General features: G+C 36.3%; 3 protein-coding genes and 1 pseudogene across 3 annotated transcripts; 3 read left to right on the top strand and 1 right to left on the bottom strand.

Annotated features, from left to right (window-relative positions):
• Window positions 1-2,282: 2,282 nt before the first annotated feature.
• On the top strand, window positions 2,283-2,933 carry LOC111384931. The gene is made up of 2 exons (XM_023009278.1): window positions 2,283-2,598; window positions 2,704-2,933. The coding sequence occupies exons 1-2, from the start codon at window positions 2,294-2,296 to the stop codon at window positions 2,759-2,761; spliced, it is 363 nt and encodes a 120-aa protein (XP_022865046.1). The 5' UTR covers window positions 2,283-2,293; the 3' UTR covers window positions 2,762-2,933.
• A 5,761-nt stretch (window positions 2,934-8,694) lies between these two features.
• Window positions 8,695-18,292, top strand: LOC111384930 (histone-lysine N-methyltransferase ATXR3-like). The gene is made up of 13 exons (XM_023009277.1): window positions 8,695-8,903; window positions 9,117-11,570; window positions 12,093-12,149; window positions 12,718-13,905; window positions 14,093-14,457; window positions 14,617-15,147; window positions 15,238-15,338; window positions 15,638-16,694; window positions 16,830-16,901; window positions 17,199-17,309; window positions 17,423-17,523; window positions 17,916-18,015; window positions 18,111-18,292. The coding sequence occupies exons 2-13, from the start codon at window positions 9,263-9,265 to the stop codon at window positions 18,210-18,212; spliced, it is 6,093 nt and encodes a 2,030-aa protein (XP_022865045.1). The 5' UTR covers window positions 8,695-8,903; window positions 9,117-9,262; the 3' UTR covers window positions 18,213-18,292.
• On the top strand, window positions 18,278-20,468 carry LOC111384928 (histone-lysine N-methyltransferase ATXR3-like). The gene is made up of 7 exons (XM_023009276.1): window positions 18,278-18,331; window positions 18,429-18,554; window positions 18,654-18,707; window positions 18,836-19,083; window positions 19,170-19,278; window positions 19,372-19,674; window positions 19,905-20,468. Exons 1-7 carry the CDS (start codon window positions 18,278-18,280, stop codon window positions 20,061-20,063), a joined length of 1,053 nt encoding a protein of 350 aa, XP_022865044.1. The 3' UTR covers window positions 20,064-20,468.
• A 1,053-nt stretch (window positions 20,469-21,521) lies between these two features.
• LOC111384929 lies at window positions 21,522-23,052 on the bottom strand (annotated as a pseudogene).
• Window positions 23,053-23,057: the final 5 nt, after the last annotated feature.

Here is a 23,057-nt window from a genome sequence, read left to right on the forward strand (position 1 = left end):
TGTTGAAAGATTTCTTATGACACTGAGACCAATTTTCTTACAAATTCATCCACCATTAATTGACTAAATTCTTAAATCAATTGATCAGAGGAAAAAAAAGAAAATAAAAAGGAAATCAAGAAAAGGGACGAAGCACCGATTAAAATGTTTCTACTTGTATTAAACCGATAAAATCGAACATATATTATTTTGTTACATTATGTGCTAAAAATCAATAAGTGTCATGATGGTAAAGTTTTTAATATGTTTAAAGAAAATAGCAAATCACATTCCTTACATTTGTTTTGATAAAAATTGTTGAAATAAAAAAAATTATAAAAAATATTGCCCTTGAAGAGTTTTGAACACAAAACCTCCAATTCATCGATAATGAAAGAGCTAACTAACTAACTAAGCTAACACAAAATTTGTTGTTAATATGAATTATCAAATATATAATCTTAAAATTTTATCTATTATCAGCAAAAAAAAAAAAAAAAAATCCCTTCAACGAATACAGCTATGGCGGCCACCCTAGCTCGCGGGCCTCTAAATCCGCCCTTGATTAACACAATGAAACATTACATTGAAGTTTTAACCCTTTTTTATTCTTAATATTATAAAAAATTGTAGGATTCACTTTCGTAAACAGTCATTAATATTCATCTTGATCTATAGATAATCTTATTGTAATTTCATAGTTACTTTTTTATTGAATATAAAATAAAGGCTGCTCCAATTTAGTATCTAGTAGTGCTACTTGAGGACGTTTACCCTCATCTTACGTAGATAATTGGACAAATTGCAATCGGCGTTCTCAACTTTCATTTCCTTTTGCACTTCTTTTTTCAATCTTTTATTTTGACGCCATATTTTTCACTAAGTGAAGCCTAATCTCCCTACCATGTACTAAAGGATTCCATCTAAGAATCAATTAAGTAATGTGTGACTCACATGATAAATTAAGCAAAGTGCATCAAATACTATCTAAATCTATAACAAGTGTTAAAAAAAAAAAAAAAAAAAAAAAAAAAAAAAAAAAAAAAAAATTTAAAAAAAAAAAAAAAAAAAAAAAAAAGAAGAAGAAGACAAAAATTTATAAATAAAAACAAAAAATCAAGTAAGTTGTCATCTTAAGGGCTCGCCACAACTAAAATGACTAAGAAAAGTACCTCAATTTATCATTTGAGCCGGACCAACAACGAAAGCCTAGCATTAAGTGTGTCTTTCATTTTAGCGTCTCTAATCTTGCTTATTAAAGCTCCTTGACACTAATATATATGAATATATCGACTTGAAGTAAATTTCAACTTCTATTAACCAATTTTTTCTTCAAAATTAGGAAAATATACACTTTCATGTAAGAATCGAAATGAAGTATAATGGAGAAGAAAATAAAACCCAATTGTCAATCTGGTATGTTTGGGTAATGGTAAATTCCATAACCACGATTACATAAATAATATTTTGAGCTTGACATCAGTTCCCTTTGGCTTGAGTGGTACATGATTTATTAATAGATTTTTTGGATGGAATCCGTCAACATGGGAAGATGATGCCAATAAATGAAAGGTTGAGAATAACATTGCCAAAATTTAAAAGTTAGGGATAGAAGTGCAAAAAAAAAGTTGGAGACGGTAGCTGCAATTTTTCCCAAAGAAAATAATATTAAAAATCATTTGACCCAATACAATAACAACGTGCTGAACGGCGGCTAAGCGAAACCACGATTGACAACAAATAAAGAGAAACAATTTTACTACATGTACATTTTTTTTGACATTGTGTCACTTGTCGCACAATGAATGACCATTTTTAAAATGAAAATTAACTTTCCGTCCATTCATTTTTGAATTTGCAATCAATGTCCAAAATAAGTGTACATGAAGCAAGATTTTACCGTAACCATAAAGTCAAACCTAAATCTACTATTAAGGTTGTACCGCCACCAAGTCACCTTGACAACTACTGGTAGGTATCAATAATATGATTAAAGAAGAGATATTTAATACAAATTTTAATTGTCGTATTTTTTATGATGATTGCAGAAAATCGACCGTCCAATTTGCAAGCTCCTTGTACACTTCATGTTGTACATGAAGTTTGATATTACTTACAAATTCAAAAATGAATAGGTGGAAAAGTATTTTTCATTTTAAAACTGTCATTCGTTGTACAACAAGTGGCATACTATTAAACTTAATATCAAAAAAAGTGTACATGTAGCAAGACAGGTAACCATCCCTCCTATATATCTAGTAGAGTTACATACAAACTCCTATGCACTCACAGAACTAGTGAAAATTCATTTGATATGAAGTTCTTCACCAAGTTAGCTTTATGTTGGGGTGGAGCCACAGTGAGTCCGGCGGCGGAGACCACCATTAGTGGGCAAGAGGTGGAGCACTGGCCAAGAAACTTCAGCCATGAACATGCTGCAAGTGGAGTAAGGAAAATCAAACCCTGCAGGAATTGGAAACCCAATCTTCATGCAATTTCTGAAGACCGTCCAATTTCTGATCTAAACCAACGGACGGCCAGATCTGATCGTAACCATAAAGTCAAACCTAAATCTACTACTCAGGTTGTACCGCCACCAAGTCACCTTGACAACTACTGGTAAGTCTCAGTATGAATAAAGAGGAGACGTTTAAATTAATAAAAATTTTAATTGTCGTATTTTTTTTATGATGATGGCAACAAATTTTATGCGTTAATTTGCAGGAAATCGAACCATTCGATGGCGTTGCCAACATTCTCCCCGACTCCATTTATGATCTGAGTTTGATTCGGACTGCACGTTCCTTGTCTTTTTCATGAACATTTTAGCGAAGTAAACATTGTAGTTAATGCAAGTTTGCTAAAGTGCAGTTGTGAATTCTAATGTAAATACATTTTACGAATTATTCATTGTTCTAGTTACTAAAATAAATAGCCGACGAAGTCGAGTGAAATTTCGTTATGGTGCCAATTTTTTCATATTTTGACTTTTATCAATTTGATATTATGGTACTGATATAGATTGAAATTCCGTTATAAGGGTTATCCGGGATTCAAACTCGGAATAGTCGGATAGGTAATAAATCCATTTGATTATTTAAGACTCAGCCACTTAAAATAATATTTCATTTTCCTATTTAGAAATTATAGAAGGATTAGGAAAAGACCATATAGAAATTTAATTTTTATTTCGTGCTTGCTCCTTTACGAGATCTAATATGTGAACATATTTCTACTCCTATGCAATTATTTCCCTTTTCAAGTCCCAGATTAATTCCAAAATGCCTTGTTTGAATATCTTGAGGGTACTTACTGGTATTGGTGTCGATTCCATAAAAATAAGGACTTTCTAAATTTTAATGGTGAGGCAATATTTTCAAGGTATTTTTTGTGAATTATAGAATCCCGCACTACCTGGAGCTTGTTTGGCTCATTTTAAATGTTACAGAAGTAGTTGAAATATAGCTTATCTTGGCAGTAGGACCCACCTTTCATCCTCTCAGTTCCTCTAGTCACAACCCTCCACACAATGTTGGATACATATCAATGTACAAGCAACCTTCCACCATATACCCTTGAAGACATAACCTGCGATTTACCTCCCTCACGATACTCCAGGACAGGGGCGGTGGGGAACTCTTAAGGTTGGGGTTCAACCTTTTTTTTTTTTTTTTGGAAACATGCCAGTGTTCAAAAGCGTAAGTTAGCACAATATTAAACTGGATTAAAAATGAGAAGAGTATTTTTTATTTTTTTAAGACAAAAAGAGGACAACGATCACTTTATAATCTGTCATATAATCATTGCACATAGATATAATACAACGAATATTTTGCTAATATCATAGAAACCAAGATTCATTCACAATGTTGACTCTTTTAACAACTATAAAATATGTTATCCATAATTATCACACTTTTAGCCGTCAAGTAACCGGACATCTCAGTGATGGATAATTCTTATTAATCACAGTGGAAATGTGTTGCAATGGGTAAGAAACTAAGTAGACTTGGACACTTTTATTAGTAGGAAGGTTTCCTAGTCAGGTTACAATTTCCTTTAAAATAGAATCCTAAATTTCGATTATAACATCTTAAGGTTTTACTTTCTTTACAAGTACTTCTCGTTTCTCATATACCAACTTGCACTATTCTCGTTCTTTTTATATGCATTACAAGTTCTCAGACTTGTTCCATATTTGGCCCCTGTTTGATCTCCATTTTTATCCTATTAATGCATTTTCATGTCAAATCGTGGTGGGTCTAGCTGCATGATCATCATTTCGTATGTATATAAATTATCATACCTTGCCCCGAGGGCATAATCCAGTGGTGTAAAAGATAGGATTGAGGTAGTCTCAACCTTACTGGTAGTCGTAGTGTGAGGGTTCGATTCCTGAGATATGGAATTAGACTTTTTGTGGACACCAGTGTATGAGCAAACTCCTGTTCTTTGGCCTGCTGGGAGCACATACCGCAATTTACCTCCTTTACGATACTCCAGAGACGGGACGATATGCCCCTCAAGATTGGGGTTAAATTTTTTTATAAATTATCACACCTTCCTCATTTTGCCCTCATTGAATTGGACCAAAAGTAGGAAAGATTCAAGCATCCTTTCAAAATTCAAAGGGCAAATGTGGGAAAATGGAGTAAAAACTGCAGTAAATGGGACTGCACTGGAGGACCCATGGTGTCAAACTAATGTTCAATTTCCTCATTTTAGTCAAGCAAAAATGTGGGACAAACACATGCTTGGTTCAATTAAAAAATTAGATTAAAATTTTGGAAAAAGTTAACAACATATTTTATGGAATTCACAACTTTTCCACTATATATTCTATCATTTTTTTTAAATCAAAATCTACTAAAAATATAATATTTATCAAAATCATGCAAGGGCTTAATTAGATAATAATTAAGACTACAATTACTGGTTCGTGATCTTTTGTTTGACGTAAACAACTTTACTAAAATGCTTCCCTGTCCTTAGCAAGATTCTCGTCACCTTCTGTGGCTGAATGATTTTACTGGACTGGATCCAGTTTGCAGTTTTTCGATAACAAGTGGGTTGGATTGGTTCGTTTTCTGGTCTAGCATGGGTGCATTTTTCAACTTTTTCTTGTTAGCTAACGAAATAGTCGACCAAAGTGTGATTGGACGGTTCCTTTCCTGGTTTATAATTGGTGCGTCTTTTTCGTGTGTTGAAGAAATAGCCAGCCTTCCATTCGGGGTTTTATATCTTTCTGGAGTTTTTGGTTTTGGATTAGGTGATGTTGATCTATCGGTGTTGGCTTTCACTTCCTCTGAATTGCCTGAAAACTGACCATGCATTGTTTCCTTTATATTTGGTAATTTTGTTGACTCGTTTTACACCTCTAATCATAAGAAAAGTGACAAACATTTGGAGACTAACCCGTGAAAAAGGCCGAAATGATTGGTACTCTCACTGAATTACCATTTTCCGAGGCATTTGTTTCCATCTCAAAAGATGGAAATAGAGGCATGGCAAGAGGTGTCTTCAGCCTTCAATCATCAAGACGAGAAATTAAACATCTACAACTACTATTTGAGAAAAATATTATTAGTGTGTCTTTGAGTCACATCGTTTTGAAAGAATGTATTTTGGAATAGCAGATTGATGGAGAATGTATGATTAAAAAATGAGATAAAAATTTTATATTTGTGTGTAATATTATTTTATTGAAAAATGTGTGATTGAAATAATATCAAATCACTGTTTAAGATTTTTTTTTTTTTTTGAAAGAATACGGCTCAAACATGACCTTAATATGTGGGTATTCATTCCAATACTAGTAATAATCATTTTTTCCACATTCAGTGAGAAATTCAAGTGCTGTCCCTTTTCTTCCACACTCCACTACACAACCCATAGTCTCCTGCGGTCAATAACTTGATCAATAGTTTTGGTTCATGTATAAATATGCATATGCACCAAGCAAAGCGGACCAAATTTGCGGAAAATAGACTTGCTCCTTAAATAAAAAAAAAAAAAAGAAAAAAAAAAGGGTTGAACCCCAACCTTAAGGGTCCCCCACCGCCTCTGCATTGGAGTATCGTGAAGGAGGTAAATTGCAGGTTATGCCTCCAAAGATATAGGGTGGAAGGTTGCTTGTACACTTGCACTTACCCAAAAGCCAAATCTATATTTCAGGATTTGCATTCTTGACGCGACAGTCTCAAGCAAAGTTGGATTTCTCCACTCTCCCCTTTTACCACTTGGAGATGTGCCTTGGGGGCGAAAAATAGACTTGCTCCTTCTTTAGCGATCTGATGGTCTTCCTTCTTCCTGCTCCCTTAGATTTATTCACTGCGATTTTCACAAATGTCATGTGAATAGACAGAGCTAATTATATCCTTACCACTACTACAGAACACTAACATTTACATAGACAACATTTGTGACAATTTCAATTCGGAGCATGCTCTTTTAAACTATGCTCCTGACCTGACCACCAATTAGCACAAGCCCATCTAGCAATAGGCTGCAACATTTCAAACATATTCATGTTGTATATAAGGCCATCGCAAAGATATTTATGAACAAGTTTCGTTATCAATTTTCACATATTGTTGATTAAAATTTTGTCAAAATTAACAATTAATTTTATCCATACATTTTATAGGATTCATAACTTTTTCAACTACAAATTCCATCAATTATTACGAGAATATACTAAAAATCTGATTTTTATCTAAATTATATGATGGCGTTGATTTGTAAAGTTACACATGATATGCTAGCGATGAATCTTTAGCCTCAATATGGTGACTTGTGTTGAGCCCACTTTGCATGAAAAGGGAACTTGATTGTAAATCGGAGTACATGGCCAAGTTTTGTATCTTGAAGCAAATGCAGTACGTGAATTGGTTGCTTAATCTAATATTACTATGAAAGATTGTGCAAATAAAACGTTCCTAGTCAACTTTGGATATATATATAGAAATGCCTCTTGCACAGACCCTATGCAACATGGCCTGTACAGGGTATCTCACATGGGGGGTGAACCCCATATGTGGATCTCATGGGCACAGAGCCTGTGCAGGTAGCATTGCTGTATATATATATATATATATTAATACCATCTAAATTTTAGTAGTAAAAATCTATCAAATATTATTAATTTTTATTTAATACGTTCAAGTAAGTCGATGGACATACATTAATTTCTACTATCAATATTAATAATACCGTTCTTAATGATACATGTTGATTACATTTGTATAAAGTATAAACAAGTAACACGACACATATGAAAGCTCAACGCGATGCACATTTGAATATTCTTGATAGACTTGACACGACATTGATTAAAATTGTGGTTCAAAGATTCTATTTCTAACCCCAAATTTTAATGAAATTTTGGAAGTCCCTCCACTTAGAATATTTCGCTGGAGTTGAGCGCCAAAACAAACAACAATCTCGTTTTACCAAAATGTCCCTATCAAATTTTTTAATTTCCAAATATTCTAGCTCAATTATCAAATGGCGGAAACGCCCTTCACATCTGCATTGTACTGTACAAGAATTACTAGACCCCACATTGCAAATATCATTTTACCAAAATCTCCCTATCAAAATTTTGTTTTTTAATTTTTTATTTCCCCATATTAAAGCTTCATTGTCATACGGCAGAAACGCCGTTCACATCTGACTTGTACAAGAATTACGAGAAACTTAGCCACAACATTGCAAATATCATTTTACCAAAATCTCCTTCCTCAACCTTTTATTCCAAAGTTAAGGCGTAGTTTTTAGAATGACGGAAAAACCCTTTCCATTTGCGTTAAAAGAACAATATACATTGATAACAGTATGTTTCTAGCTTGAATAAATCTCCCTATCTTGGGATGGGGACAGGGTTAAAAACAGGGGCGCTATGTGGAGGGGTTTCGGCTAGGGGCAGGCGACCCTCCAATAGGGGGGCGCCACCTGTCCCCAACTCGGGACAGGGAGCACGACTGTTCTAACTTTCTGCACTAATGAATTCGAAATAGGGAGTAAAAAATAAGAAAGAAGTATGCCCTCGTTTAGGGGAGATTAAAATCAGAATTTTAGTAAATTTTGATAAAAGTTGATAAATATGTGATTGAAAAGTTACGAGTCCCATAAAATTTGTGGTTAAAATTAATTATTGATTTTGACTTAAATTAAAATCACTGCCAAACAGAGCCATTAAATGAAAAATCTAGATTTTACTTTTTTTCCCGTTTGATACGAATTAAAATTTAGATTCTAATTTAAATTAAAGTCAACAGTTAATTATAATCACATATTTAATGGAATCTACAACTTTTCAACTACACATTTCACCATCTTTTATCAAAATTTAATAAAAATTTGATTTTAATTTCCACCAAACAGAAACTTAACAACCTTGGTCAATGTCTAACATCCGTACTTGTCGTGAAAATAATTTTTTAAAAAAATGATTTAACAAGTATTGTTATGCTAGATAATCAACACCATTCACATTTATATCCTGAATCTACCATTTTGTCAATAGCCCATATTTTTTGTTGTTATAAGAAACATACACGACTTTACCCTAATTTCAACGTATTCGGAGTTGAAGGATCTGTTTGGATAAATGAACAGAACCAAAGGGTAGAAATGGAAATTAGTCAAAAATGAACATTGACCCAATATAAATCCAAGCCCCAAAGTCTTCTAAAGCCCAAAAACAAATTCAGACAAATTAATATTTACCAAAAAAAATTCAAAACTCTCATTTTATATACAGAGACAGATACCGGAGAGAAAGATTTACAGAGATTCGTCTTCAGCAATTCAATCGATCTGGTGTTTTTCTCTCTTCTTCGAAATCTCTCAATTTGAATCTACTGCGACCCAGTTTCGGGGCGCTATCCGATCTCGAGACTCGGCTCCGTAATTGGCAACTCGTAAGTTTTCAGATTCAAAACCCTAGACTCTTCAATTTGACATTACATTTCACCATTCAATTTTTTTGGTTATTTGCTTTTATGATTCAAGAAGCTAGCTCCTTCGATATATCTGTTTGTTTCATCTTTGAAAACCCTACATTTCTGGCTTTGATTTGGTAATTTGTAATATGTTTAATTTGGCCTAATAATTTTTGCTGATTTTTTTTCTAGGTTTGGATTCGGAGGAGGATTTGGGTTCATTGAAGTGAAGAGCGGATTGTGAAGGAGCAGTATGAGCATCGATAACCCAGGTGGAGAACGGAATTAGGTTTGGTTACCGTGAGTTTTATTGGAAAAGGAGTTGTTTGGGACGTTCCATGGGCGATGGCGGTGTTGCATGCGTGCCTTCACAGCATGTTATGGATAAGTTTTTAATTTGCGGAGGCAAGACCAATGGCAACGCCGAGCTCAATTCTTCTTCAAAGTCTTCACTCAGAATGAGTCCAAAAATGAAAGGAAAAAAAGAAAGGGGAGGTGAATTGGGTTTGAAGAATATTAGCCGTGATAAAGAAGTTGAGAATGGTGGCAATGGTGAAGTTTGCAGTAATAATAAAGACGAAGTGGAGGAAGGTGAATTGGGAACTTTGCCCATTGAGAATGACGAGTTTGTTCCCGAAAAACCGGAAAAGAAACATGAGATTAAGGGTGAGTTTGAAAAGAGCGAGTTCGTTACTCCAAGGTGGCGAAAGGGTGGTGGTGAAGTAGATAGGGATGAATGGAGGTCATCAATGGATGAATTGGAGAAAGGGGAGTTTGTACCTGACAGATGGCGCAGAAGTGAGATTGAATTTCGAGTTGATGATTATGGCTACTCAAAGTCACGAAGATACGATTCTGTAAAGGTAAAAGGGTGGAAATTTGAGCATGAACGAACGCCAGCTTCTTTAAAGGAAAAAGGATGGAAGGTTGACCGTGAACATGAGTGGACTCAACAGTCCCGTAAAGGAAGGGGTTGGAAAGGTGACCGTGAATGGTCGCCACCACCTTCAAAAGAAAAGGGGTGGAAAGGTCATCGTGAACGTGAGTGGACACCGCCATCATCCGGTAAGTATCCATTTGGGAAAGAGTTTAATAGAAGTGGTGGGAGTAATCCGCATGCAAAGAAGTCTATTTCTAGACATGAAGCTGACAGGAATCTGAGGATCAGTTCCAAAGTTGTGGATGCGGAAAGTTTCTACAAGAATGACCTCAATAACGGTAAGAATCATGCAAGAGACTATTCCTCTGGTAATCGTGCAAAGCGACATGGTAATGATTCAGATAGCATTGACAGGAAGTACCGTGGTGAGTATGATATCTACTCTAATTCAAAAAGCCGAAAGCTTTCTGATGAGGGTAGTCGCTCTATGTACTCTTCAGAGTACCATTCTGGCCATTTTGTTGAGAGACAGAGTAAAAATGCTACTTCATCACGGAACATTCCTACTGAAAGGTATTCTTCTAGGCATCTTGAGTCATCTAGAGCAGTTTATGACAGGCAAAATAGTAGCCCACGTCATTCTGAGCGGTCCCCACGAGATCGGGCCCGCAACCAGGATAATTGTGATCGGACCCCAGCCCGTCCTGATAGGTCCCCTTATGATCGGAACCATCACTATGACAGAAGTAGGTCTCCCTATGATCGGAGCCATCACTACAACAGAAGTAGGTCTCCCTATGATCGGAGTCATCACTACGACAGAAGTAGGTCTCCCTATGATCGTTACTATGATCGCAGATATCGAAGCCCTAGCTATGTGGAGCATTCCTCTTACGATCAAGGACGAAGCCACGATGGAAAGACTCGGACTCCAACTTTCTTGGAGCAGTCCCCATTTGATCATGGTAGGTCCAGTGATCACAGGGAAACAAACTGGAGAAGTGGATCAAGCGAGACGCGGTCGAATCATTATGAAAGAAAGGGACAAGAACGAAAGCATAATCAGAAGGATTCTGGTGGGAAAGATTCGCAAGTTTCAGCGAATGAGTTACAAGATATACGAAATTTGGATGTTGAGAATGGCTCCAATGATAAAACTATTAGCCATGACTCTCACCTAGAAGGGCCTTCTGAAAGTCCTATTTTAAAGGGCAAAGAATCTCTTCTGGAAAATGGAGCTACTGAGGAGCTGACGTCCATGGAAGAAGATATGGATATCTGCAACACACCTCCACATGTCTCAGTGATAGCAGATGCGGCCACTGGAAAGTGGTACTACCTGGATCATTTTGGTGCAGAACGGGGGCCTTCCAAATTGTCTGATTTAAAAAAAATTGTTGAGGAAGGATATCTGGTATCTGACCACTTAATCAAGCATTTTGATAGCGACAGGTGGGTAACAGTTGAAAATGCAGTTTCCCCATTGGTTACTGCGAATTTCCCTTCAATTGTTTCGGATAAAGTTACTCAGCTGGTGAGCCCTCCTGAGGCTCCTGGTAATGTGTTGGCAGATAATGGGAATTTGGCACTTTCTGGTAGTCTCGCTGGTGAGCCATCAGTGGCCTTTTCTTCAGATCCAATATTCTACTCCGAGGACAATTCATCTGTATCAGAGCATTTGGACGATCTACATATTGATGAAAGAGTTGGAGCACTGTTAGAGGGTGTTGAATTACTTCCTGGCAAGGAACTTGAGACTGTTGGAGGTAAGCTAATATTCTCCTTTCATTTGTATAATGACTATTCTACCCTAAATAGGTTTTGAGTTACTATTGTGTTATGCCAGGTGGCATTAAATAATAAAAAAGTACCTCCTTCAATTTTTTACACCTGGCAATTTACTACTTTATGTGAACTATTTAAAATATATATTACAGTTATATATTTAAAATTCACATTACAGTTAAAATTATCTGACTGAAATTTGGGCAGTGAATCTGCTTCTGTTTCTTAAAATGGTTTTCCATTTTTCCTCTATAATTGATTTTATGTTTCGGAGCTAATGAAGGCATTTTCTACCAGAAGTGTTGCAAATGACGTTTACGCCTGGGGAGTGGGAGAGAAGTGGATATATTGAAGGTACGTTGTTTTGTATTTTTCTTTATCCCATTTATTCACATTCTCTTTAATTTGGGCAGTGAATCTGCTTCTGTTTCTTAAAATGGTTTTCCATTTTTCCTCTATAATTGATTTTATGTTTCGGAGCTAATGAAGGCATTTTCTACCAGAAGTGTTGCAAATGACGTTTAGGCCTGGGGAGTGGGAGAGAAGTGGATATATTGAAGGTACGTTGTTTTGTATTTTTCTTTATCCCATTTATTCACATTCTCTTTAAGGTGACCAGCATAGTTATAACTTATTTAAGCTGCTCTGTTGGCTGATATTGCTCCAGTGGTTCCACTGTTTGGATTTATGGAGATTTTGCTCTTTTAATTACAAATGAAGTTGGACTATAGCAAATTCTTTCGTAGGTGACATGTTGCCTGGATATCTGAGTGGCCTTCTGGCTTACTTAAAAAGTATTGATTTATTATCTTTTTATTACTGTACTAGTAATATGACATTTTCCCACATTTTTCTGAAGCTTCTGAACAATAATATTGGAAGGTCCCAGTGGTTTCTTTTGATTTTTAAATTATGCACAAAAATTGCTTAAGGTTGTATTTGGATTGCCATTTTAGGTGAAAGTTCCTGTTATATAATTTGAATCTTTGAGTCTTCATAAGGATAAACATTTCTCAGATATGAGACTTCTACGTATTGAATGACATGCTGCAGTAAAATCTATTTGTATAAATGGTTGGTATGCGCTTGGTGCTTTTCTATGGAAGAACTTATTTGGAGAATTTGCAGGTTTCACTTGGTGTCAACTTCACAAAGGTGAACAAAGTGAGGAAAAAAGTGGCGATGGTTCATATGGTATTTCTGAATTTTCACTGCAAGACACTGCAGAATCAAGCTCCATAATGCTGGCCCCATCTGAGAAGGATAATGCTTCTGCTTGTATACACACTGGTGAATGGTTTTCTGGCCAATGGTCATGCAAGGGTGGGGATTGGAAGAGGAACGATGAAGTTTCTCAAGATAAATCTTGGAAGAGGAAGCTTGTTCTCAATGATGGCTATCCTCTATGCCAGATGCCAAAATCTGGCCATGAAGACCCTCGTTGGCAGCAGAAAGATGAATTGTACCATCCTTCCCAGGGCAGAAGACTTGACCTCCCACCATGGGCCTTTACCTCACCAGATGAATTGAATGAACCTAGCAGTGCAAGCAGACTAACTCAAACCAAATTTACCTCTGTTAGGGGATTGAAAGGCATAATGCTTCCGGTGATCAGGATCAATGCATGTGTTGTCAAAGACTATGGTTCATTTGTTTCTGAGCCTCGCATGAAAAGTAGAGTAAAGGAAAAACACTCATCAAGGTCCTCACGGCCATATTCTGTAATTGTTGAAACAAAGAGGTCATCAGAAGATGGTCACTCAAAGAGCCTGAATGAGCAAGACTCACAGGGTTCTTGGAAGAGCAGTGCATCCTTTAGTTTACCAAACAACCGCCTCTGCAGAGCAGATGAGTTACAGTTACATATGGGTGATTGGTACTACCTAGATGGTGCTGGGCATGAAAAAGGACCTTTATCATTTTCAGAGCTGCAAGTACTGGCAGATCAAAGTGTAATAGAGAATCATAGCAGTGTTTTTAGAAAGCATGATAAAATTTGGGTCCCAATTACCTCTACTGGAGAAGTCCCTGAGCCTGCTAGAAGGTTTGAAAAAGATAATACTGTAGCATCTACTGATACTTCTGGAGCTTCTCTGTCAGAATTACAGGCTATATCAAATGGAAGCCTCTCAGTTTCCACTAAATTCCATGACTTGCATCCACAGTTCATTGGGTATACTCGAGGAAAGCTTCATGAATTGGTCATGAAATCATACAAGAGTCGGGAGTTTGCTGCAGCTATAAATGAATTCCTAGATCCATGGATCAATGCCAGACAGTTGAAGAAAGAGATGGACAAACATACTTACCTATCAGGTATTGATATAACAAAAAATTACCTTTTGTATTTTCTTTGTCATCTGTTTGTCATCAACATTGTACTTAGACTTGTGCAAGTTCTACCTTTTTGGGTCTTACAGTTTTTCATTTTGGGTCCTTTCACACATTTTGTAATGTATTTATTTTTATTATATTATATAATTTTTCTCCATCATGTTTGCAGATAATTTTCGTCCGAGCAAAAGATCTAGGGTTGAAGGAAGTGAAGAAGAGGATGAGATGGAAGAAGATGCATCATTTTTTTCAAATGACAAATGCATGTTTGATGATTTATGTGGCAATGTGACTTTCTGCAAAGGAGATGAAACAGATTTGGAAATTAAGAGGGGAGGCTGGGATCTACTGGATGGTCATGTGCTTGCAAGAATATTTCATTTCCTTAGTGCTGATCTTAAGTCGTTGTTTAATGCCGCTTTGACTTGCAAGCACTGGCAATCTGTGGTTAAGTTTTATAAAAATATTTCTCGACAGGTTGATTTTCTTGCCATCGCCCCAGATTGCACTGACTCCATGATCTTGAAAATAATGGTTAGTTTTACTTGTATATATTTTTATGGGCATGTGGCATGTCTTTTGAGATTTTTCTTTCATTTCATTTTTTCCTTTATTATGTTAATGGAGATTGGGATTCAAGATATTTAATTCTTTTTTATTTAATGTGAGATTAATGTTTCCCATTATTTGCAGAATGATTACAACAAAGAAAAAATAACTTCCTTGTTCCTACGTGGTTGTACTGGCATTACTTCTGGCACGCTTGAAGAAGTTCTTCTGTCATTTCCTTATTTGTCATCTATAGATATTAGAGGGTGTTCTCAGTTAGAAGATTTGGTTTGTAAATTTCCAAATATTAATTGGGTCAGGAGCCGGACTAATGTAAAAACTAGGAGTCTAACTCACATAACCGATAAAAGTTCATCAGCTTCTAAACCATATAGTGGGCTGGATAGTAAAATGGAAGATTCCAGTGGATTGAAAGAATATTTAGAAAGTTTGGATAAAAGAAACTCTGCAAATCAGTTTTTTCGTCGAAGCTTGTATAAGCGTTCAAAGCTATTTGATGCTAGAAAGTCATCATCTATCCTCTCGAGGGATGCTCAATTGAGACGCTTAGCCATGAAAAAATTTGAAAATGGGTTCAAGAGGATGGAGAAATTTATTGTTTTAAGCCTAAGGGACATCATGAAGGAGAACACTTTTGAATTCTTTGAGCCTAAGGTATTACTTTTTATTTTGTTTGTTTTTATATTATCTATTTGTTCATCTAGGATATTCCTGTGAACGTGCTTCTAAAACCAATATGATCAGGTTGCTGAGATTGAGAATAGAATGAAAAATGGTTATTATGCTAGTCGTGGCTTGAATTATGTCAAAGAAGATATCAGCCGGATGTGCCGGGATGCGATTAAGTAAGTTTTCTATGTTAATGCTAGTTTCACAGTGTTTGATGCTTTGAATTGTATAAGCCTCCATTTTAGTCTGAATTCTGGTGCCCCAGAGGTGCTCAATATAGTTTTACTTCGCTTTACTTTCCTGTTTTGTCTCCGTTCTTTAAAATTTGGGTTACTGGGAGTGGGTTGAAGGGGTCACATATGTGCGTACAATTAATTTGTAATACTGTATGTGCCATAATTTTGTCACTCAATGCATATCTATAACTAGTTCTTGATGTTTTCTTTTAATTTTAATGATTTTTTCATGATTTCAGAGTGAAAAATCGTGGTGATTCCAGAGATATGAACCGAATCATTACATTATTTATCCGTCTAGCTATGAACTTGGAAAAAGGTTCGAAGTTGTCTCATGAAAGAGATGCGATAATGAAGTCTTGGAAAGATGGCTCACCTCCAGGTTTTTCCTCCACCTCGTCAAAGTATAAGAAGAATCTGAGTAGGGTGTCTGAAAGGAAGTACTTGCATAGGAATAATAGTTCCTCATTCATTAATGATGCTTCTGATTATGGAGACTACGCATCTGATCGAGAAATTAGAAGGCGTTTATCCAAATTAAACAAGAAATCTATTGACTCGGGGAGTGACACATCTAGTGATCTTGACAAATCTTCTGGTGAAAGCATGACTGACAGTGAGACCTCCGCATCAGATACTGAAAGTGACTTGGAGTTGCAGTCAGAAGGTGGGACGGGAGAGTCCAGAGGGCATACATACTTTACTCCTGATGATGGGTTTGATTCCTGGGCTGATGAACGTGAATGGGGTGCTCGCATGACAAAGTCTAGCCTTGTTCCACCTGTTACCCGAAAGTATGAAGTCATTGATCACTATGTAATTGTTGCGGATGAGGATGAAGTGAAAAGAAAGATGCAGGCTTCTCTACCTGACGATTATGCTGAGAAGCTTAATGCACAAAGAAATGGCACTGAGGAGTCGGATATGGAAATTCCTGAAGTGAAGGATTATAAACCAAGAAAATTCCTGGGAGATGAGGTGATAGAACAAGAAGTGTATGGGATAGATCCATACACTCATAATCTTCTTCTGGATTCCATGCCGGAAGAATCGGACTGGTCTCTTACTGATAAGCATGTGTTTATCGAAGATGTTCTCCTATGTACACTCAACAAGCAGGCCAGACACTTCACTGGCACTGGCAACACTCCTATGATTTATCCTTTGAAACCTGTATTTCAAGAGATACTAGAAACTGGAGAGGAAGAAAATGACAGGAGAACTGTGAGACTATGCCAGTTCATTTTGAAGGCCATTGATAGTCGTCCGGAGGACAATTACGTTGCTTATAGAAAGGTTTATTACATTATTATTTAGTTGTATTGTTCAATATGTCTTTTCCTCACCCTGCACAATATCTTGTTTTAGATGCTCATTTGGTTGCTTTGAGTATATCTAATTTTATTTTCTTGACCTTCTATTTTCTAAAAGGGGCTTGGTGTTGTTTGCAACAAAGAAGGTGGCTTCAGTGAGGATGATTTTGTTGTTGAGTTTCTGGGAGAGGTAAAGTACAATGTCGTGTCTAGGGATTAAGTTCTGGATAGTTTTCATCTCCTTGATGATTTATGGAATGATGTTAATGTGCTTCTGCACGTTCTTCCCTTGAATTGTGTGAATTGAACTGTTATGTCCTGATAGTTATTTTGCATCCTCATTGATTATTTATGTTAATTGTTTCCTTTTCATTCAGTGTCGTGTTTATCTACGTGTAAATCTACTCTGATTCATATTCCAGGAAAACCCCCTTTTTTTTTTTTTTTTTCAAAATTTATGGTCAGTTATTCTTTCTGATAATCACAGGTTTATCCTGCTTGGAAATGGTTTGAAAAGCAAGATGGCATTCGTTCATTGCAAAAAAACAATGAAGATCCAGCACCGGAGTTCTACAACATATATCTTGAGAGGCCAAAGGTATTTTAAATTTGATCAAGTTTCCTAATTCAGATTTGTTGTTTGATTTTTTTGCTGCTTCTTTCTTCTTGCCTCATAATGGTTGGACCTTATTTATTATCTTTTTGTGGCAGGGTGATGCTGACGGGTATGATTTAGTAGTTGTGGATGCAATGCACAAGGCAAACTATGCAAGCCGAATTTGTCACTCATGTAGACCTAATTGTGAAGCAAAGTAAGTTCTTATGTCTGAAAAATTAGTTATGTATTCCGTTCTACTCTGGGGGCGTTATATAATAGTTTGATTGGTTTTTAAAGCTGATGAAAATCTGTTAGCAGAAAGGGGGTGTTTTTGCGTATACTGACCTGTAATCTTGTATTCTCTGTCATTTCGACACAGCTGATTGGCCATCAAGGATTTAGGTTGCATCACCATTTTATTGTTTTCTCTCATATAATTTGGTAAAAAATGTTTTAATCTTGAAATCTTGTGTGAATGTCATAAGAAGTTAATTTTCTCTGACCATAAGATCATTTTTTGTTTACTTTTCATGATAAGAAGTAATTCTATCATATGAAGATCTGTCGCATTATTAACCAAGCTATCATCCCTTTTCATGATAATAGGGTTACTGCTGTTGACGGTCAATACCTGATTGGGATCTACTCGGTTAGACCCATTGCATATGGTGAAGAGATCTCCTTTGACTACAATTCTGTTACAGAGGTAAATGTTGACATCATGTGAAGCTTTTCTGAAGCTTGACAGCTTAGCGGTTAGTGTACTGTTGTACTGATTGATTTTTAATGCCATTGTTGTAGAGTAAGGAAGAGTACGAAGCTTCTGTTTGCTTATGTGGCAGCCAGGTTTGCCGTGGGAGTTATCTGAATTTAACTGGGGAAGGGGCTTTCCAAAAGGTATAGAAATTGCATATTTTTCTGTTAGTTAGAGGATTGCTTAAACCTTTGCAGCTGTTTAAATAAGAAGCATGAGAGGAGAAGATTTTGGGTTTCAGAAAGTTAACAAACTGAGGAAGTTCCCAGTTTTGCCATTTGGAATATCATAAGTTCAGGGCTGGGGGTTGGGACTCAGATAATTTAATGCATTCATGAATTTTATTTCACCTATTTTTTTTNTAGGTGAGGTTTATCAATTTTGAGAGGACAAAACTTCCTGACGTGATTTTGAGGCATAATGTTGAAGAAAAGAAGAAATACTTTGCAGATGTAAGCCTGGAGATTGAGAGAGGTGATGCTGAGGTTCAGGTAAATGCTCTGTCTAGCGTGCGGGGTTACCCTGTGCATTAAGATATTCTGGGAGTTAGTTACTAATATTGGTATTGTTAATAATTTTGGTTGCCACAGGCCGAGGGTGTCTACAACCAAAGGCTTCAAAATTTGGCTCTTACTCTAGACAAGGTGGGTGGTTTGCTTATTTGTTAAAGCAAATTCCCTAACCCCTAAATAAGAAACTATCAATATCTAGAAGAAAGTCAGGTAATGGAGTAAGAAGTTGAAATTATTTTGTATTTTCTGTGAACAAACAGGTGAGGTATGTCATGAGATGTGTTTTTGGTGACCCAAAGAATGCCCCCCCTCCACTGGAGAGGCTTAGCCCTGAAGCAGCAGTTTCATACGTTTGGAAAGGAGAATCATCTGTTGTGGAGGAACTCATCCAATGCATGGCTCCTCATATAGAAGATGGTGCCTTGAGAGACCTCAAGGCCAATATTCGTGCCCATGATCCTTCTGGCTCTGGTGATGTAGAGACTGAGCTTCGGAAGTCTTTGCTATGGTAAACTACACGAACTATTTTATGACGTCCAGTGTCTTTGATCTTGAAACATTTTCTTCACGACTGATTTAACCTCCCTGGTTCAGGTTGAGAGATGAGGTCCGCGGTCTTCCTTGTACGTACAAATGTCGGCATGATGCTGCTGCTGACTTGATTCATATATATGCTTACACAAAATATTTTTTCAGAATAAGAGTGAGTATTTGTATTCTGCCGAAATTATACGAAAAGCTCTTGCCTCTTGAGGCTTTCTGATTTTTTCTAGATCTAATTCAAGTCATCTTGCAGGAATATAAGACTATAACTTCCCCACCTGTTTACATCAGTCCACTTGACCTTGGTCCCAAGTATGCTGATAAATTGGGGTCCGGCATTCACGAATATTGTAAAACATACAATGAGACTTATTGTTTAGGTCAGCTGATATTTTGGCACAATCAAGCTAATGCTGATCCGGATTCTAGCCTAGCTCAAGCTAGCAGGGGTTGCTTATCTTTACCGGATGTTGGTTCCTTTTATGCCAAACTTCAGAAGCCGTCACACCAACGTGTTTATGGCCCAAGGACACTGAAGTTTATGCTTGCTAGAATGGTAAGCTTTGTCCAGTTAAATTCACCTCCCCTCATGTTTGGCCTCCACTTTTTCCCCAAACTTCGAAGAACAAAAAAAGGGGGGAAAAAACAGAGGGAGCACCCCCACTCTATCTATCCTTTCATTTGTTAATTCAATGCATGGATATGGTATTGAGTTTTTGTTTGTCTTTGAACATTTCACAATTTATTTATGAGCTCTTGATTGAATCACGTTTTCTTCATCTCCAGGAGAAACAACCTCAGAGACCATGGCCAAAGGATCGGATTTGGTCATTCAAGAATTCTCCTAGAGTTGTTGGCAGTCCTATGTTAGACTCCATTTTACAGGAGGCTCCAGTTGACAAGGAGATGATACATTGGTTAAAGCTCAGACATCCAATATTCTAATTCCAGGCCATGTGGGATTGGTGAAATTTTTGCGGGCATATCATGGAAGTGGCATTAGGATTTGTTGTTTATCTGCCTAGGTACACTTATTTTCAGATGGTTCGGTTTTAGTTGCAGCTGCCCCATCTCAGAATTGGTGATTATTTTTGCTTATGCTACTTCCACTCTTAATTCTTGTGTACAGATATATTTTCTTTTCTTTTTCCTTTTCATTCTTTTCTTACAATCTGTAATTCATTGTTTGGGTAATAGTGCAGTGTTCCTTTTTGTTTCCTGTGTTGGTCGAAAATGCCTTTTACGAAGAAATGAAGGCTTCTTAGCAAATTCCAATCGTTTTACGTGTACTAGTTTATATGTACTCTATCAACTTGGAGTTAGTTTTATATTTTTTTATTTGGGTTTGAATTCGGCTGTTTTATACGTTTTTGCATATTTTATTTAGAGATGGATTAAACTTTTTCTCTCTTTTCAAGAGAAGTTGAAGCACCAGCACCACACTTTCAGATGATCCAAAAATTATGGCATATTTCCACAATGTAAGGATCGAAACCAATGGCCTGAACTGGAAAATTACTTCAAAATCGAACTCCCAAATCACACCTGTATCCCATGCAACAGCAGTTAAGATAACAAAAGTTAGCTTATAATTTATTAACTGTTTAGGTTATGTTTGGCAGATGGGACTAGACCTAACTGATAGAACTAAATAATCAGTAGATGATATTATGGTAGATCAATGTGGATAATCTACTTCGATCTTCCATTAAAAAGAATGTCATTTACATTATTAACCATATAACATAATGCCGTGGGTGGAGACGGGTTTTAGGCCGAATAAAACGAGTTTTAGTAAATGATATATTTTTAAGCCTCCATTAGGAAAGAATTTATAAATGGTTTAATCTTTAAATAGATCGAAATGAAATCTTTAAAATGATCGAGACGAGTAGTGGATAAATGAATAATACTTGTGGATTCATTGAAATTTCAATGAATTTTGACCGTTTAGTAAATTAATATACTAAAATTGTCTATGTATCCGTTGGAGGTCAAGAATGCTTTATGTAAATTAGAGTTAACAGCAAATACTTATAAACCTCTCTTGTGACTTGTTGGAACGGTAGGATGCTATTGTCTCACATTTTTCTCCCAAGTAAATTAATCATGTATTGATTATTCTGATATTCAGCTTATGCCAGTGTTAAAATAATAATAATAATAATAATAATAATAATAATAATAATAATAATAATAAATAAATAAATAAATAAATAAATAAATAAATAAATGACATGGGTATATATATGTGCATGATTTTGTGTAATTCATGGTTTATTCTGATATTCAGCTTATGCAAGTATATATAAAAAAAAAATAATAATAATAATAAAAAATATTTTGTATAATTCATGGAAAATCACCAATTAAAACGAGGAACAATCACATAGTAGTTGAATATACATAGAGATGAGGCTAAAATACACGATGAGGTGACTCCTATCCTATGATTGGGTGCTCATAATGGTGTTGAGGATCCTGCCCTTTTATACAGACACTGTCTCTCATTTCAAGACACTTGAAATTTAAGGTTCCATAATGTCTGGCCAACATCCTTGCTATTGGCCGGTATCCGTCCCTTCCAACCAGGTTATAATATCCTGATGTTAGCTCAGAAGCATGACTCTCATCCTTGTACCACCAGTGAATTTCAGAAACCTGTTTGTACAGGAAAATTAGTGTGCTGTGAAACACAGCGCAAAATTAGACTAGATGTCCATCCATGACAAATAAAGTACAGCCTTGTATCAGGCTGTCATTAAAGATTACCATGACATTCATAAAGACCGTCGTGGAATATCACCTTTTTCTTACGGTAGTTGTGACTCAAGTCGAACTTTATATTTCGGATATTATAAGTAATTTCACGTACATACATATTAAGCTTATGCGAATAACACGTACCTTAGCAGCGATTTTGACTTTGCATCCCAAGAAGACTTTGTTGGCTTCCTCAAGTATCTGATCCCCGTGGTATATTAGCTTGTTAGAGTACCATGTTAAGAAAAACTTTCCCTTTTCTGTCTGGTAAGTCCCATTTGATTTGAAAAATCCTGTTTTCTCGGGGTTGTCATTGTATGTTCCTGCATCATCTGGGAGGTCCCATTCTGGGTGTCCTGCCTTGGTTGCAGCCACCTTAAAATCTAGTCTCAAATAATTGTCATAGCACTGCAATCATAGCATGATTCTTCTGTTAGAATGCATGGGACTCGGTTGATTTACTTAAACCTGAAACAAGGGTGGAGGCCTATCAATCTGAACAATAAATTGTACAATCTACAAATTGCATCCCTAATTACAAGAGAAACAATAAATTCCAAAACTAGCAAAACACATAAACATATTTATAGTTGTTCACGTCCATCTGAAATCTTCGGCAGGTCCCTCTTACACACGACTTAACCAGAAAACTTGCCTCTTTATAGTAGGGGGCTTAAGTATAACTTAAAAAAAAAAAAAAAAAAAAAATTAATAATAAAAAAAAATTGTCCATTTGAGGTCCATGGTGATAACTGTATAGTATGATACGATGGACAACTATAGTCGAACAAACTATTCTTTATCTCACCTGAAATTCTCCAATGCCAGGGAAAACCCATCCTTGAGTTTCAGGATATGATGGATATCTGAGCTCTCCTGCAGGGCCTAGTCCTACCTCAATGTCAACAACGGTTCCCGGCTTCCCGCTTTCAAAATGTCTGACATATTTGCTCTAAAACTCTTCATGTAATCACTATACATCTACACAAATGCATCTATTTATTTGAAAAATGTATAATGCTGAAGAGTTGATATTACTATTACAAATCCGAGCTATCAAAAGTCATACCTGGACAGCAGTTCGACCTCCAAAGAGAGGCAAGTTATCCACACCAAGCGAGAGGTACTCTTTGTCCCTAGTACCTGATCGGTTAGTGTAGAAAATATCAGGATCTT

This window comes from Olea europaea, unplaced genomic scaffold (assembly GCF_002742605.1).
Source record: "Olea europaea var. sylvestris unplaced genomic scaffold, O_europaea_v1 scaffold3049, whole genome shotgun sequence".
NCBI lineage: Eukaryota > Viridiplantae > Streptophyta > Magnoliopsida > Lamiales > Oleaceae > Olea > Olea europaea.

Excerpts from the sequence above, each read along its gene's own strand:
- LOC111384930 (XM_023009277.1), top strand. The coding sequence starts at position 9,263 with ATGGGCGATGGCGGTGTTGCATGCGTGCCTTCACAGCATGTTATGGAT. Across the intron at positions 16,695-16,829 it reads ATTACGTTGCTTATAGAAAG|GGGCTTGGTGTTGTTTGCAA; the intron begins GTTTATTACATT and ends ATTTTCTAAAAG. Across the intron at positions 17,524-17,915 it reads AGACCTAATTGTGAAGCAAA|GGTTACTGCTGTTGACGGTC; the intron begins GTAAGTTCTTAT and ends TCATGATAATAG.
- LOC111384928 (XM_023009276.1), top strand. The coding sequence starts at position 18,278 with ATGAGAGGAGAAGATTTTGGGTTTCAGAAAGTTAACAAACTGAGGAAG. Across the intron at positions 18,555-18,653 it reads GAGGTGATGCTGAGGTTCAG|GCCGAGGGTGTCTACAACCA; the intron begins GTAAATGCTCTG and ends TGGTTGCCACAG. Across the intron at positions 18,708-18,835 it reads TGGCTCTTACTCTAGACAAG|GTGAGGTATGTCATGAGATG; the intron begins GTGGGTGGTTTG and ends GTGAACAAACAG.
- LOC111384931 (XM_023009278.1), top strand. The coding sequence starts at position 2,294 with ATGAAGTTCTTCACCAAGTTAGCTTTATGTTGGGGTGGAGCCACAGTG. Across the intron at positions 2,599-2,703 it reads AGTCACCTTGACAACTACTG|GAAATCGAACCATTCGATGG; the intron begins GTAAGTCTCAGT and ends GTTAATTTGCAG.